At 45.9% G+C, this 17,625-nt stretch overlaps 1 protein-coding gene across 4 annotated transcripts in view; it reads right to left on the bottom strand.

Annotated features, from left to right (window-relative positions):
- The window catches only part of lili (LMBR1-like protein), a 242,845-nt gene that overhangs the window by 144,717 nt on the left and 80,503 nt on the right, over positions 1-17,625 (bottom strand). For all 4 annotated transcript variants that reach the window (XM_050177344.2, XM_055070089.1, XM_055070088.1 and 1 more), the window contains 2 exons: positions 9,207-9,333; positions 4,562-4,630 (listed from right to left, as the gene is read on the bottom strand). In XM_050177344.2, coding sequence (XP_050033301.1) covers positions 4,562-4,630; positions 9,207-9,333 — 196 coding nt within the window. The remainder of the gene's footprint in view (positions 1-4,561; positions 4,631-9,206; positions 9,334-17,625) is intronic.

Genomic DNA, 17,625 nt, shown 5'->3' with positions numbered 1-17,625 from the left:
AAATGCGCCACCATTTCCTCCTGCAGACTGCCACTGTATATATTTTCCAGCCGCTATACTCTATGTAGACAAGTAAAAGTGCAAGGCAAGTGCGACTGAAAACAGTATGTGCCTGCCACATCAGCTTCCCTACAATACTTGCCCTCCTACATGATGTCAAAATGCCGGTGCGCACTCACTTTCTTATTCCTGTGCCAGCAATTCTCCTTCTGGGTCATCGAAAAACGCATTCACTGCTATTGCCACCAAACCTAGTGCAATGAGCATCTTCACCTATCATGTTTCACAGTGTGGGGTGTGGTGCCGTTGGTTGTCCTTTTAGTGAGCAATAATCCGAAAGCACCGCCGCCCACCAGCTCGATTTCGTTTCGGTTTCTCATCACCGTCTTTAACTGTTTCCCTATCATGGGGAAAAAATTTTGGAGGACACTTAAAGGGCCCCTGAAACGGCTCAGACAAATATTGTAGACGCGTAGGGCACAGCTAAAGTTAATCATTTGCACCACAATTTGTGGGAAGCGTCTCATATTAAGAGAGCTACGGACAATTCAGGCAGGATTCCGTAAAGGCTACTCAACAATAGACCATATTCACAGTATCAATCAGGTGATAGAAAAATGTGCGGAATATAACCAACCTTTATATATAGCTTTCGTTGATTACGAAAAAGCGTTTGATTCAGTCGAAACTCAGCAGTCATGGAGGCATTGTGGAATCAGGGGTAGACGAGCCGTATGTAAAAATACTGAAAGATATCTATAGCGGCTCCACAGCCACCGTAGTCCTCCATAAAGAAAGCAACAAAATCCCAATAAAGAAAGGCGTCAGGCAGGGAGATACGATCTCGCCGATGCTATTCACAGCGTGTTTACAGGAGGTATTCAGAGACCTGGATTGGGAAGAATTGGGGATAAGAGTTAATGGAGAATACCTTAGTAACTTACGATTCGCTGATGATATTGCCTTGCTTAGTAACTCAGGAGACCAACTGCAATGCATGCTCACTGACCTGGAGAGGCAAAGCCGAAGGGTGGGTCTAAAAATTAATCTGCAGAAAACTAAAGTAATGTTTAAGTCTCGGAAGGGAACAGCAGTTTACAATAGGTAGTGAGGCACTAGAAGTGCTAAGGGAATACATCTACTTAGGACAGGTAGTGACTGTGGATCCGGATCATGAGACTGAAATAATCAGAAGAATAAGAATGGGCTGGGGTGCGTTTGGCAGGCATTCTCAGATCATGAACAGCAGGTTGCCATTATCCCTCAAGAGAAAAGTTTATAACAGCTGTGTCTTACCAGTACTCACGTATGGGGCAGAAACCTGGAGGCTTACGAAAAGGGTTCTGCTGAAATTGAGGACGACGCAACGAGCTATGGAAAGAAGAATGATGGGTGTAACGTTAAGGGATAAGAAAATAGCAGATTGGATGAGGGAACAAACGCGAGTTAATGACATCTTAGTTGAAATCAAGAAAAAGAAATGGGCATAGGCAGGACATGTAATCAGGAGTGAAGATAACCGATGGTCATTAAGGGTTACGGACTGGATTCCAAGGGAAGGAAAGCGTAGCAGAGGGCGGCAGAAAGTTAGGTGGGCAGATGAGATTAAGAAGTTTGCAGGGACAACATGGCCACGGTTAGTACATTACCGGGGTAGTTGGAGAAGTATGGGAGAGGCCTTTGCCCTGCAATGTGCGTAACCAGGCTGATGATGATGATGATGATGACATTGATTATTTCATCTGGGCCAGTTGGAAATACGTACAATGATTGTAAGCATCGCTGAAATGATAGTTGAGTATCAGTGGTATGATCAGAGGAATGGTCACAGAAAAGCTCATTAAATGCGTTCACAATTTCTTCTGCTTGTTGATACGTGGCATCTGATGAATGAAGCTTACTTAATGGTTTAGCTCGATGGGGTCAGTTCAAGAAGGAATTTATTATTTTCCACTGCCGTTTTGAATCTGTGCCGGCTTCGGCTATTCTGAATTCATAATAATTTCTTTTGGCTACCCTGAGCAGCCGGTTTAGCAAGTTACAATAGATCTTACAGTGAGTTTTGAGCCGAATGTTAAAAGGGCGTTGTTTAACTTTTCGGTACAGGTTATCTTTTTTCTTAGGCTAGTTAGTAGACCATTGGTTAGCCAAGGGTTCTGTAACGCTGGGACATGTGTTCTGCATTTTACAAAGCTTGTAGAATTAGCAATACATTTCTTTATGTTCTCCGGAAAGTCATTAAATGCAGATTCAGCGTTTGACTCTGAAAACACAGAACACCAATTTAGCTCACCAATGCGAGCGATGAAGTCTTCTTTATTAATCACAGCTTTATAGAATTCACGACAAGATTTATATAGTTAACAAGGAAGCTTAAAAAAGACAGGAAAGTGGTCAGTGATGTTAACTTCAAGTACACCGCAAACTGGAGGGCACATAAGGTTGGAAAATATGTGATCTATTAAGGTGGCTGAAGCCCCTAAACTACGTCTAGTTGGAAGGGAAACCAATGATTCGAAGCCAAATCCATGCAGGCAGTTAGTGTAGGCAGTAGTAGCAGAGCTGCAGTCATCCAAAAGATTGATGTTAATGTCACCAAGAAGCGCAACATTATTCCGTTCTGGAGACAAGTTACCAAGTATAGTGTTCAGATCATTGCAAAAAGTGGATTTTGAAGCTGAAGGTGAACGATAAAGGCAACCGACAATGGTCTGGCTCGCATCTTCCAGTTAAATCCATACAGCTTCACAATTTGGCACTGAAAATTATATGTCATGTCTTCGTTTGTAACCCACATCTGGTGATATAAATACTGCGACACCTCCGTAGCTCTTATGAGGGCAGTAGTAATATTCCAAGGCATAAGAGGGAAAACCAAATAAATCATTATCTACATCTGAAAACCAAGTTTCAGAAATGCAGATGAGAGAAAATGTGTGGTCTAAAGATGCTAAACAGTTGTAGATTTCATCATGGTGTTTTTTTAGGCTTCGAGCGCTAAAGTGAATCACAGATAGGCATGGGTTCCCAAAAAAGGTCTAAGTTGTTCAGTTGAAAAATAAGATGACATTATCGAACGAAACAAAATAGGTTAGTTCCTTCACCTTCCCATAGCTACCGGAAGACCGATAAATCATCCTCGGACAAGATACGAACGACTCGACTGTTGCACGTCCTTCTTGCTTTTATTTGGCAGTTCTCAGTCCATAGAAATTGCTATCCTTTGTCCCTTTTCAGTGATTGAGCCTTCGCAAACCGCACTTTGTTTTCTCTGGTCAGGTGACCATTAATAGAAATGGGAACATGATTCGGTCCTGCAAAGCTGAGATCTTTAGAATTTAGGCGAGCCTTTCATGCCTTAGAAACAAAATCCTGCTTCTTCGTCCTTGAGCAGAACAGAGCAATAATGTGCTTATTGCCCGTTCCTGACCTCGGGATGCGGTGAACAACATCGATGTCGTCGTCAGAAATTGGACAACATATTTTTTCACCACCAGCTTTCATGATCGCAAGACAGTTCTCGCCATGTGTACATGCTACTCACTTGATTTCCACATTGTTTATTCTTGAGCGCTGCTCAAGTTCTGACAGGCATTTGCCGACTGCTGAAGTCTAGGGTTTGACAAAAACTCGTCTGGCGAGGAAAGAACATGGCTGAATAAACGTACACTCACCAACTGAAAATACAGGGCCGAGTGCTTCATTCTCCATTTTTATTTCTTTGCTAGCTGCAGTCAAAGTAGCATTTTGAGCTCGAGCTTTTTCAGCCATTGAGTTGAGCATGTCGGCACTTTTTATCAGAAAGCCCATTTCACGTGTCAAGTCAACAATGTTTAGTTCTGTAGATAGCTTCAGCGAACACTTTTTTACAAGATAAGCGACTGCCTCGTCCCATCGACCCTTGAACATGGCTTCTAACTGATCAATTCGTTTCGCGAGCTCTGCACAAGTAGGCATAATGGCAAGCACAAAAATAATACGAGCACTTGGAGCAGCAGCAGTCACGGAAGAAACGGTAAATTGTATAAATGCTTGACCAGCAGCGGCACTAATCTGCAAAAGCAAGCTGAAAGTTTTTCCTGAAGTTCGTAGTTTCCGGCCGTGACCACTGCTGCCAAATGATGCCAAGTCGATTCTGCCGTCCTTATCCCGACAAAAATGTGATGTCAGGATCAGGAAAGTCAGTTTGTTTATTTCACCCAAGGTGGTGCTAGTTGCTTTGACCGAGGATGCTGGTACACTGTGTAACATTGGCGAACCGTGACTCTCGATAACCGCAGTTTGATGCAGTTAGACATGGTTAATTGTAACTGCAGTTATCTTTGCCAGTGTAACAAGGGTATTAAAGGCAAATTTTAAGCGTCCTCCAATTTTTGAAAAACCAATCTCTCATAATGTTCAAAACTTGGTTACAAATTAACGCAACATGCTTCTTCAAAGTCATAATTCTTCTGAGGAACTTGCATTATCTCCTTGAAAAATATGGCACAAGCTTTTTACGGCTTCTGAACATTTCCCTCTCATGTGGCCCACCAGCAGACAAGGGAGAAGGACTACTCACTGAGCAACAGCACAACTCCAAAGCATGACAGGCACGAATACAAGAAAGGCAGGTATCCACTCCACAGGGCTGCAAAATGGCACAAAGTGAAAGCAGAATTCTGAATATGTAGCTGCCACAGCTACATAAGCACCTGGCTAATCCAGTCTGGTCAGCAACATTTCAAATGCAAAAGCCGAAATGGGTGGGTTATAAGAGACATTAGGGTGGGTAGTTACAAATTTTGACCCCCTAGCTCCCTCAGCCAAGACTGGTTTGTTAAGCACATATTAAAATCAGCGCCACACATGGAGATAAGACGATGAAATAGACAGTGCATCACTGCTGGCACACAACTGTGCATTCAGTGTGAGCACACAAGATCGGCATTTAGGCTTGCCAGCTGCAGTCCAACTAAGATAAGCCACTGGCTAACATGCATACAAATGTCCAGAATGTGCAATTTCAAGTCGCTCCTGGCGAATACAATCACCAACCAATATCTTTAGATTGAGAGGGCAGCATGCGGACCTGTACTCCACTACTAAGGCCGTCAAGTCTAGCTCATGCACGTGATCTACATGCTTGTCACTGATGAGGTCTGCTGCTACAAACATGTTGAAGCTGAGCTGTGTCATATTTTTACTTGGACCGAAACTGGCACCCTGGTGCATTTGTTTTTCTTGTTTTTTGTTTTTTAAACAAAACTTACAAGGCATTGCTGCAAGGAAAATTTTTACTGTAAAGTACAGCTCTAGGACAGTGCAGTGAAATCATAATAGTAAACTAATCAACAATAGTCCTGCCAGGAAAAAGCAGTAACTTGGCAGACTTTTGTAAGGAATAGGGCCTCTAAAAAAATTTTCCTTACTGAAGTTGCCTATAAACACTAATACATATGAAGGATGAATCCTTATAGGTTCTACAGGCAAAGTTGTGCAGCATTGCACCCAAAAACACTTATAACTTTCTTGCATCACACAGTCGACATTTTTCATCAAAGCTGAAAAGCACTACACATGATATCATTATCATCATCGTCATCATCATCATCATCAGCCTATTTTATGTCCACTGCAGAACGAAGGCCTCTCCCTGCAATCTCCAATTACCCCTGTCCTGCGCCAACCGATTCCAACTAGCACCCACAAATTTCCTAACTTCGTCACACCACCTAGTCTTCTGCCGTCCTCTACTGCGCTTCCCTTCTCTTGGTAGCCATTCTGCCACCCAATGGATAGCTAATCTATGCATTACATGACCTTCCCAGTGCCATTTTTTTCTCTTAATGTCAATTAGAATATCGTCTAGACCCGTTTGCTCTCTGATCCAAACGGCTCTCTTTCTGTCTCTTAAAAGTTATGCCTAGCATCCTTCGTTCCATCACTCATTATGCGGTCCTTAACCCTTTCGCTGTCGGACCTTTCTGGCCGTGACGCACCCCCAGTGTCGGCTTGGTTTCAGGGAACGAGCATAACAGGGAATGAACATAGCAATTTATTTTTGATTATGATTGGTACACAAATAACGTAGTCAATGCAATATGCACATTTCAATGTTCTGCAGCCATTATTAGTAAACATCATCATCATCATCAGCCTGACTATAACATCCGTTCAACATCCGAATCTGACGATGCGGAACTCATCTCTTCGTCGCGTTAGACGCTGTCCAAGTCCAAATCCGAGCTCGGCTCGTATTCTGAATCGTAAGAGCCACCGCTCCAATGAACAGACGAAGGTCTTGCGCCGCTCAGCTATCCGAAAGTAACCGCGCGCAGGGAGGATGCGCTTTCAGTCGCCCGCGCAACGGAGATAAATGGGACGTTGCGTGATCAAGAAGAGGGAGATGGAAAAAGGCTAAAACAAAGTTCGAAGGGCTTTACGTTTACTGCTGCAAGTCGGAAGCGAGGGTGCGGCGAGAGAGCAAAAGCAGCAATCGAATCACTCTTTTCGGAGAGGCAACGGCGACGCGTGCGCCCGAACTTGACGCGCCGTAGCAGACGCACCAACAGAACAAAAATAAAAACCATCAAACCGGCGGAGATGGCAGAACAACACTTGAACCAATAACCACACACGCGCGACGCATGATCCAGCGAACGCGGAGCCACCGCGCCACTCAGCAAAAAGAGAGAGGGGCGTGGCAGTCGCACCATACTCTTCAATACATGTACTTACACAGGTCGGGGCGAAAATACGAACTTGTAGGAAGAGTCACGTCCGGGAGCGCCAGCTTTGCGCTCAGGCGCAAAATTTTGAACGCGCGATAGAGAACGTACCGGTACGTCAGTGACACTGTGGGGGGGAAGCGCGATGACGTACCGGTACGTCCGTGACAGCGAAAGGGTTAACTTGTTCTCAAGCTTCTTTGTCAGTCTCCAAGTATCTGCAACATATGTCAGCACCGGTAAAATGCACTGATTGTATACCTTCCTTTTCAGTGATAACGGTAAGCTTCCAGTCAGGAGCTCATAATATCTGCCGTATGCGATCCAACCCATTTTTATTGTTCTGTGAATTTCCCTCTTATGGTCAGGGTTCCCTGTGATTAGTTGACCTAGGTAAACGTACTCCTTCACAGACTCTAGAGTCTGACTTGCTATCCTGAACTCTTGTTCCCTTGCCCAGTACACACAATAAGTGTACGTGTATATTTTCCCTTTCAGAAAAAATATTTTCAGAAAAGCCTTTATGCAGCACTGCAATATCTGTAGTTAGGAAAAAAATCCACAATGGTATAGCAATTCACGGGTGACACTTGGCATGCCCAATCTGACTGTTTTAGGTTCGTTCTTTGTTTGAGCAGCAACAGATTAGGATGACCTTCCTCCTGATTCCATCCACTGCCCATCCTTATCTTTATGAGTCACAAACAATTTTCAGCAAAGTTGTCTATCAATGTTTTTTTTTGTTTCTCCACACTGGTTCAGTAATGTGGGTTCTTTAAATTTATGATTGTATGCACCCAATAAAGCAACATTTAATCTCATTGCTCTGTTTTTCAGTGACTATTTTGCCACTGAAGAGAATTTAAAATTAAAAATCAGCTTTTTTTTTTGTTTGAAGCATTGTAAGACTAGTGAGTTCCAAGAGATGTCAAAGTAACTTTGAAGGAACGAGTTAATATTTTTCAGCGATTAGCCCTCTACTGGAGTGAATATCAAATAAAGAAGTTACTTCTTTGCATAGTATATACAGCAGAACCTCCTTGATACAATCCTGTTTCGTTCGATTTCCAATCACCAACATTCGGGATCGAGAACACAAAAAATGACCTGATACAGTTGCACTTCTTTTTTGCCGATTGAAACGTTCCCGGAAAACACTTTCAGCAGTAACCTCTAGTACAAACTCAAATTGCAAACATATGACACGTCTTCTGGCCACTATATCCCCTGTATACAAGAAAAGGGGCAAGCGATTGAGAACATAGCCACTCAGTTTCCCTGCAGTACTCACCCACCCAAGTCACATGAAAATGGTGGCGTACACTTCGTTTCCTATTCCGGTACCAGCAAATCTCCTTATGGGTCGTTGCCCACCACATTCAAAACTATTGCCACCAGCCTTATTGCAATAAGCTTCTTAACCTATCTGTGTCGCAGCATGTGTGGAGGAAGCTTGGAAGGTTACTGTATGCTTTTAGAAGGTAATAATCCAAACAAAGCGCCATTCTCTGTTGCAGGCAGCCCGAAGTGAGCGCCAAGTTTTTCCTCGAGCGGAATTGTATTCTGGCAAAGTCCAGCGGCTAAATTTAGTTTTGGAAACACCACACATTACAAAAACGACGATGCGCATCTCAGGACATTCTGGCCTCACCAGCTCGACATGCATCGGCATCTCGTGCCACAATGATTCGCGCCGAGCACTCAGAACTTACTACCAAAGTGCCTCACTTAAGAGGCTGCTGACGCATGAATACGAGGAGCATTAACGTAAGCATGTCGAAGCCAAAAAAACTGCATGCGTCTCGGGCCTCAGCAGCTCGGTGTCATGCGGCAACCATTTGCGTTGCGTAGATGTCAACTACAGTTGAGCCTACTAATTATTTGAGTCAATTCAGAGCATACGTTTATCCAGTTAGAACTTCTCGTGCTTTTTTCTAAAACGTATCGACAAGGTTCTACTGTACTCAAAATCTTATTTTAGTGAACTTGCCTACTATGTGCAGTGTCATAACAATGGGCTTTCTGTGCTGGCAGCTAAACTCATATGAGGTCACAGCAGTGCATGTGTTTCATGACAGGGGTCAGAATTAATTTTGACCTCTTGGTGTTCTTATATCTGAACTCAATGCTAGTTCTTCCATTCCACCCCAATGGAAATGCCTGACTCAAAATCAAGCCATCAGTCTTGCGTTTGGAAGCAATAGCCACAAGAGCAGGTTTTGCACATAGAAGAAAGCAATGTATCACTAGTGAAAAGTGACAGCAACAAAAGGCAACTTCGACACGTGACTGTGACTGGAAGACATAATATGGCAAACATGGCAAAAACGGGCCAAAAGATGAAGGGAACAAACGACACGAATATTGTTTGCCATATTATGTCATTGTACCAACAAGCCTGTCTAGAAACTATTCTGCTGGCTGCATACAGGTGGCAGTGCTTAAATTAAGCACATATAATGGGCACAGCACTGGCTCTGTGTGGAGCCAACGCACCAAAGAAAGAGTGGATGCTGGACCGGCCATAGTCCAAGATGGCTGACAGCAGGAAGGTCATGCCAAAGAGCAGGGCAGCCCCCAGGGTGAGCACAAGGAACGTCTCATAAAGGCGCGAGATCAGCCCCTGCAAAGGATCATCCGCATTTGGCTACTCGCCAGCCTTCATTCATTCAGACCTGCTATCGTGCAAGCATAACATGAGACTCCTACTGCAGGAACTGCAATAACGCAAGAACTTGCATGTCAGTAAACACAAGACAGCAACAACATTAATAGAAGTACACTCAAACCCACTTATAACAATATTCAAGTACCACAAAAATTTCACTGTTATAACCGGGTTGGACGACAAAAATCAAAATAGGGGGATGGCAGGGACGCCAGTGCCCCTCCTCACCACCTTCCCCCATCTGGCTGCTGATTATGTCCACTCCTTTAACCGCTTTCTGGGTGCTCAGATCGCGTGCAACAAGCCGCAGCTGTCGGCATTAAAAAATGAGACTGCTATAACAACCTCAAAGAGGGCTCATGGGCGGCAAGCGATATGTGAGCTCCGTCGAGACATCGCTTTAGTGGCCCTAAAATGGGCTTTGAAAAAAACACGAGGAGGCTTCTACGGCAGCCTGTTAGCTTGAGAAGTCCAGAAGAAACGCTGAGGCAAGATCGCGACAAGCATGTCGCCACGTACTTCTCACTGGCTTGCACAAGAAAATCCTATGTCCGTCAGGCTTGCATGCTTTACACGAAGCTTGCAGACGTGTTTCAGGGGCAGAAACCTGGAGGCTTACGAAAAGGGTTCTACTTAAATTGCGGACGACGCAACAAGCTATGGAAAGAAGAGTGATGGGTGTAATGTTAAGGGATAAGAAAAGGGCAGATTGGGTGAGGGAACAAACACAAGTTAATGACATCTTAGTTGAAATCAAGAAAATGAAATGGCCATGGGCATAGGGGTCTTGCCATTGTTGGGCAAGACCCCTATCAGCCGCGACGGTGGAGTGGACACGAAGGTGTTGCAGGCTTGGCTTTGTAGTACTAACACAAAGATATCGTCGACACGACATGAAACCGTATCTTTGGTTGTCAACTCTCAAGTTCACCAAAATGATCTTTTTCTAATTGATATTCGTATTTTCCAATTGCTTGATATATCGGAAAATTTCCAGCCCTTTTCACAATACAAAAATTTAGTCGGTGACTTTACTTAATTGCAAAAAATATGAATTTCAGTCAAACAAAGTTCCGATATAATGAAGTAAAGGGCCACTTTTACCGACTTGGTTAAAATGAGGCTTAACTGTACTGTGAAATCAGGTGTGATACGACAATGAAACAGTTACTCGTTAATATGCATCGATCCTCAAAGCTGACTCTCGTTGCTTTTAGCAGCATGTATTAACTCAGGCAAATAATGAATGAAATAGGTTGCTCAATTACACTGTAACAACATGACATCTTAATTCAATTTTGAAGATTGTCAGTGGTATGATATTTCCACATGTTGTATGGTGTCAAAGTGATAGTACAGTCAAACCCATTTATAACAATACCGGTTTTAACAATATTTTGGTTATAACAATGAGAAGCTGCTGCACCGTCAACCTTTCTATGTTTTCTATGGTGAAATACCCTGCTTACTTCAATGCCTCAATACCGCATTATCGGTTATAACGATGAAGTCTGGCTGCTGGTGTCCGTGCCAAAAGGTAGTGAAATGCGAAATCCTTGAAAAGAAAATTGGCAGTGCCTTAGCTTGGCTATGCCAGGATATACTTAGCGAAAGCAAAGGCATAGCATGGTTAGCCTTGGTTAATCTTCATTGCAAGTCCAGGTGAGTCTGGTTGTCTAGCTATGTTGCGGCGTTTAGCCAGTTGTTCGGCGCGCTGTTCGTCTGTTTCCTGGGCGATTCATTTCTTCATCATCTCGTTTCGATGTATTATTCCAGGCCTTCTCCTGCTTATCAGAATTGTCGCCGTCCATACTGCTGCCTCAACTGTGGTTACGGTACACGCGAGCTCTAATTTTCAATCCTCCGACATGTTATCAGGCATGCGACACAGCTGGCGAAGCGAGCGGAGGCGAGCGCAACGACGAAGAATGCGGTGTGACGTCATACCAAATGGCAGCAGCAGAAAGGCGTGGCACAGCGGCGGAACACCTGTGGCACAGTGCTACTAGTGGCGTATGCGCAGTAGTGACTAGGGAGCAAGAGAGAGAGAGAAATATTTGTGGCGAGGTGCGCTTTGTGACGTCATGTGCCTCCTCGGAGCACCGACACAGCGAAATCGCAAGTTTGCAGCCAGTAAAGCTTTCGCTGAGGAATTCGCTGAGGAATGAGGAATTCGAGCCGCTGCACGATGGCCTGCTGCCCCAACAGCCGCCATGCACTCATTTTCCAGCTTTCTCCGCGTGACTCCCTTGTGTTGCCCTTCCACCCCTCTGAACACAAATGGGCTGTGCCTGTAGCTCTGCGCTGCACCACCCTCTCAAACATGAATTGTCATCATCGTCATCAGCCTGGTTACGCCCACTGCAGGGCAAAGGCCTCTCCCATACTTCTCCAACTACCCCGGTCACGTACTAATTGTGGCCATGCTGTCCCTGCAAACTTCCTAATCTCATCCGCCCACCTAACCTTCTGCCTCCTCCTGCTACGCTTCCCGTCCCTTGGAATCCAGTCCGTAACCCTTAATGACCATCGGTTATCTTCCCTCCTCATTACATGTCCTGCCCATGCCCATTTCTTTTTCTTGATTTCAACTAAGATGTCATTAACTCGCGTTTGTTCCCTCACCCAATCTGCTCTTTTCTTATCCCTTAACGTTACACCTATCATTCTTCTTTCCATAGCTCATTGCGTCGTCCTTAACTTAAGTAGAACCCTTTTCGTAAGCCTTCAGGTTTCTGCCCCGTATGTGAGTACTGGTAAGACACAGCTGTTATACACTTTTCTCTTGAGGGATAATAGCAACCTGCTGTTCATGATCTGAGAATGCCTGCCAAACGCACCCCAGCCCATTCTTCCGATTATTTCAGCCTCATGATCTGGATCCGCGGTGACTACCTGCCCTAAGTAGATGTATTCCCTTACTACTTCCAGTGCCTCGCTACCTACTGTAAACTGCTGTTCTCTTCATTGTTATAGTTATAGGCATAGTTATATTTGAGGGTAAAACAGACACCGACCAAAAACATTAAAAGAAAAGAAACCAAGACGTTTTGGCTCCCATACAGGGGCCTTGTTCACAATGAAAGTAAACGAAAGGGGGGAGATGATTATGTAAATATGAATAGATGGCGCAAACAGCAGGCATAAACGGAAGGAAGGCTGCCATCATTGCGATTCAGCGTGGTATCAGCAGTTTAGATCAGTAATAACTTGAGATGGAAACGTGAGGTTAGATTGCTTTCAATGACTAGCACATGCACCCAACCCAGTCAATATCATGTCCTTCTGTTACAACATGCTCGGCAAGAGCATTAGAAGAAACTTATTGTTTTTTGACATCATGACAGTGTTCCTTGATGCACCTTTGTAAATTGCCTGTGTCGCCGATGTAGACGTAACTACAGTTTGCACAAGGAATGTTATACACAACAGAACGACAGAAAGCTGAGCTAGCTGGTAAGGATTCATTATGCAAAAAAGAGGTGAGGCGTGCAGACAGGACACAAGAGCAGAGAAGTGGACAACATGAACGCCAAGTGGACAACACGGCGTTCGTGTTGTCCACTTCTCTACTCTTGTGTCCCGTCTGCACGCCTCACCTCTTTTTTGCATAATTATACACAACACCTGGGTACCTTTCTTTCAGAAGCTTGTCTCTGACATCTACAAGCACATTTTTCTGCTTTTTCACTGGCACATATGCAACGTGCACATCAAAAGAATGAAGTATACGGGCTAGGGCCTTGCTAGTACAGGGAGCATAAGATATCACAGCATGTTTACAAGGAGCAAGTGTGGCAGAGGAAGCACTAGACAGGTGAGATAGGTGGCACTGCACTGAAGCCACAAATGCAGTAGGATAGTTGTTGCATGAAAGTTCAAGATGTATGGCTTCCAAATGTCCAAAAACCTATGCACACGGGATGCTACTTAAGCTTCATGTCAATTCATCCTGCCTGCCACAAACATTCCGTCGCTACATCGCTCATACAGCATTCACAACAAACCTGAAGTTCTCCTAAAGACCTAGGAAAAGATTTGGAAGTCTGTGGTAACTGACACCAGCAGGGGGCGGGCAATGGACAATAAAAAGCAGAGCGCATGACCTGTGTGGGCAGTGCGCCTACGCCCACACATAGGTAGCATGCGAGTCATAGGAAAGATAGACAAGTTTAACGCAGGCACTGCAGACTGGACCGAATACCGAGAGCGGGTGGAACTGTTCCTGACTGTGAACGACGTGCCAGATGGTAAGAAAACGGCTGTATTTCTAAGGTGTTGTGGGGCCACGATGTATTCCTTGCTGCGAAGCCTACTGGAACCGGAGAAACCTGCCGCAGCAAACTTAGTGGCAATTTTTGAGGCCCTCACCAACCACTTCGTGCCAAAGGTGTTGGAAGTGGTAGCAACTTTCAAGTTTTTCTCATGAGATAAGCAGAACTGTCATGGGGGCAACAAACATAGTGCAACCTAGGCGTTGTGAATGTGGGTGTTTCAGCTGCGCCGGTGCCCATCAAGCGCGTCGGAGCCAACACACCAACTCAGTTTGCTACGAATACGGGCGGCAAGGGCATCTGGCAAGTGTGTGCAAAAGTGATAGCGAGTTAGTAAATAGAAAGGCGCGGTGCGCAGATTCGAGGCACGTGAACACCGTCGATGAAGTGCTTGGGGCATCCAGAGCGAGTGAAACGCCAGAAGCGTATGACCTTTGGGCACTTCAGGCGGCTAGGCCAGCGCCTATGTGCATTGCGGTTATCATTAACGGGGTTCCACATGCGGTTATCATTAACGGGGTTCCACAAGAGATGGATAGCGCAGCGATGGCGTAAATGTAGAACATGCGCCTTGAGTGCAAGAGGACCGTGGTTCGAATCCCGGTGCAGCGCAATCTTCCACGGTTTTTTTTTTTTAAATCTGCGTGTTGATAAAATTGCATAAACAGGCCTGGAGTGTGGCCTGATCCTGGTGACCAGAACCAGTAATGCATTCCCTCACCAGAGCAGGATTGGCCACCCTGCTGCAGTACTTGGCCACAACCTCCTATATGAACACAACAATCAAACCGTGGCCCTCAGTCCCCAGCAGCTGCAAAGCAACTCACCACGGCGGCGGTCTGACCTGCGACGCAGCAGAGGGTGCTAAGAATCCCTGGTTCTGGACAGGCCGCCATTGGAATCTGAACCTAGCAACTTTCAATGCTAGAACATTATCTAATGAGGAGAGTCTAGCAGTGCTACTGGAGGAATTAGAGGGCAGTAAATGGGATATAATAGGGCTCAGTGAAGTTAGGAGGACGAAAGAAGCATATACAGTGCTAAAAAGCAGGCACGTTCTGTGCTACCGGGGCTTAGCGGAGAGACGAGAACTAGGAGTCAGATTCCTGATTAATAAGGATATAGCTGGTAACATACAGGAATTCTATAGCATTATTGAGAGGGTGGCAGGTCTTGTTGTGAAACCTAATAAGAGGTACAAAATGAAGGTCATACAGGTCTACGCCCCTACATCCAGTCATGATGACCAGGAAGTCGAAAGCTTCTATGAAGACGTGGAATCGGCGATGGGTAAAGTCAAAACGAAATGCACTATACTGATGGGAGACTTCAATGCCAAGGTAGGCAAGAAGCAGGCTGGAGACAAGTCAGTGGAGGAATATGGCATAGGCTCTAGGAATAGCACGAAAGAGTTATTAGTAGAGTTTCCAGGAGAGAACAATATGCGGATAATGAATACCTTCTTCCGCAAACGGGATAGTTGAAAGTGGATGTGGAGGAGCCCGAATGGCTAGACTAGAAAAGAAATAGACTTTATACTCTGCGCTAACCCTGGCGTCATAAAAGATGTGGACGTTCTCGGCAAAGTGCGCTGCAGTAACCATGGGATGGTAAGAACTCTAATAACCCTAGACTTGAGGAGGGAACGGAAGAAACTGGAAGCGTAGCAGGAGGAGGCAGAAGGTTAGGTGGGCGGATGAGATTAGGAAGTTTGCAGGGACAACATGGCCACAATTAGTACATGATCGAGGTAGTTGGAGAAGTATGGGAGAGGCCTTTGCTCTGCAGTGGGCATAACCAGGCTGATGATGATGACTAGAGATAGAACTTGATATGGGCACCAGTGTCAACCATAAGTGAAACAAAGTTCCCGCAACTGTTACCATTAGCCGCCTTGGAACTATCCAACGTACAGGTGAGGAGTTTTTGCGGAGACACGCGACCAGTCGCCGGAAAGCTTGTGGCCGCTTAATGCTTGGGGAGTAGGAGAGACGGCTACCTCTATTTGTGGTAAAGGGGCAGTGCCCAGCATTGTTTGGTAGAAGTTGGATGAAGCAATTCCAGTTGTAAATCAGCAGGCTAGAATCTATTTTGCCTGTGGCGTCTGCGGAAGAAGCTGTGGACCGTTTTCAAGAGGTGTTTTCAGATGGGTTAGGCACCATCCGTGGGGTTGAGGCTCGCATCTTGGTGCCACCAGATGCCAAACCCAGATTCTTTAAGCCTCGGCGGTTGCCTTTCGCTTTGAAAGACAAGTTTGAAAAATCGTTGCAGAGACTTCTCCATTAAGACATGGTGCAACCAGTGAAAACTGCCAGATGGGCAGCACCTGTCGTTCCAGTGCTAATACAAGATGGGCAGTTGCGCATATGCGGCGACTTCAAGCCGACTGTAAATCCCATAGCACTTGTGGAAACTTATCCCATGCCACACGTAGAGGAATTGTTCGCAGAGCTAGACCTAAAGGATGCCTACCAGCAGATCGAGCTGGAAGAACAGTCACAGGAGTTCGTCACTATCGATACCCCCAAGGGCTTGTTTCAATATGCGAGACTGCTATTTAGGGTTGCTTCCACCCCAGGCATATTTCAATGAGAAATGGAAAGCCTCCTGGGAGGTCTTGATCATGTCACAGTTTACTTCGATGACATCTTCGTAACAGGCGCTAATGACGACGAACATTGGGCAAACATCTTCAAGGTACTAGAGCACTTGCACAAGGTCAGCTTGAAGCTGAAACTTGCAAAATGCAAGTTTTGTTACCTGAGGTCCAGTACTTGAGCCACTTAATAAGTTCTGCCGGGCTGCATCCAGATCCTGCCAAGACTGAAGCCGTAGGAATGTCATATGTAACAGGCAGGGGACACAAAAAGAAAAGAAGAGGACGATGTGCGCCGACCGGTCCGAACGGCGCGAGCCCTCGATGCGCGTGACCCGAGGTGTGATCGGAGAAGAAGCGGCACCAAGGTGGGATTATCAACGTGGCTTTGGGCCAAGAAGGTTGGAGCACCAGCTTCGTACTGGCAACGGGACCCATGGAGGTTCGGACAGGCCTGTGAAGCTGGCGACCCAGGGTGTGGCCGTCAACCTCGGCGACGTTCGAGCGAGGCTCCCTGGACCTGCTGCAGCCTCCCACGGCAGTGCCGGGCACTCCAGGAATTAGATCCCCCTTCTTCGGCAGACCAGCACAGACGATAGTCCCCCAGGCTTCTCGTCGGCACTCGGAGAGGCAGCGGCGGAGCCTGGTGTTAGGCCTAGCCAGGCAGGCCTGAATGCACCATCACCAACTTAGTTCGGGACGCTGGCATCTAAGACGGAGGAGCTGGCCGGCCGATACTAAGGATGCAAAACAAGCAGAGTCGGCAGGAGCACTGACAGTGACCAAGAGCCTCCGCACATCGGACTTGGAGTGACGTGCACCAACGGAACCTTGTAAGCGCGTTCCTTTTTGTAAGCGTGCGGCCATAGGCCAGGGTTGCCGGACTTTCACGCTGAACGCACTAAGGACGAACGTAGGGGAGAATAAAGACATATTTAGGCTATTTATGTGTGGAGTTTATCTTTGTCAGTCGAGTTCTGAGTTTTGAATGTGTTTTATTTTGGGTTTGTTATTAGTAAAATCTGTTTGCTGTGCTCGCCTGCGTCTCCCGACTCCATCTCTCCCAACAGCCGCACGGCCCCAAGATCAGTGAGTGACAAGGAAATACTCCCAAACCTCGAGATGTGAGAGAGTTGCAAAGTTATTTGGGTTTGGTGCACTTCTATAGAATGTTTCTCTCCGACATGTCAGATGTACTGCAGCCATTGAACGGCTTGCTTACCCCTGGAGCAAAGCAGCGCTGGACGGCAGTTGAGCAAAGAGCAAGTAGCTGCTCGCATCCGCCTGTCTTGGCCCATTACAACCCCTCCAAACCCACGGGGTTGATCACTGATGCTTCTCCTCATGGCCTGGGGGCAGTCTTGACACAGAGAGGGC

The sequence above is a fragment of the Dermacentor andersoni genome, chromosome 5, assembly GCF_023375885.2.
Source record: "Dermacentor andersoni chromosome 5, qqDerAnde1_hic_scaffold, whole genome shotgun sequence".
Lineage (NCBI taxonomy): Eukaryota > Metazoa > Arthropoda > Arachnida > Ixodida > Ixodidae > Dermacentor > Dermacentor andersoni.
Note: the sequence above shows the minus strand (reverse complement) of the source record. Positions and strands in the feature narration are given on the sequence as shown.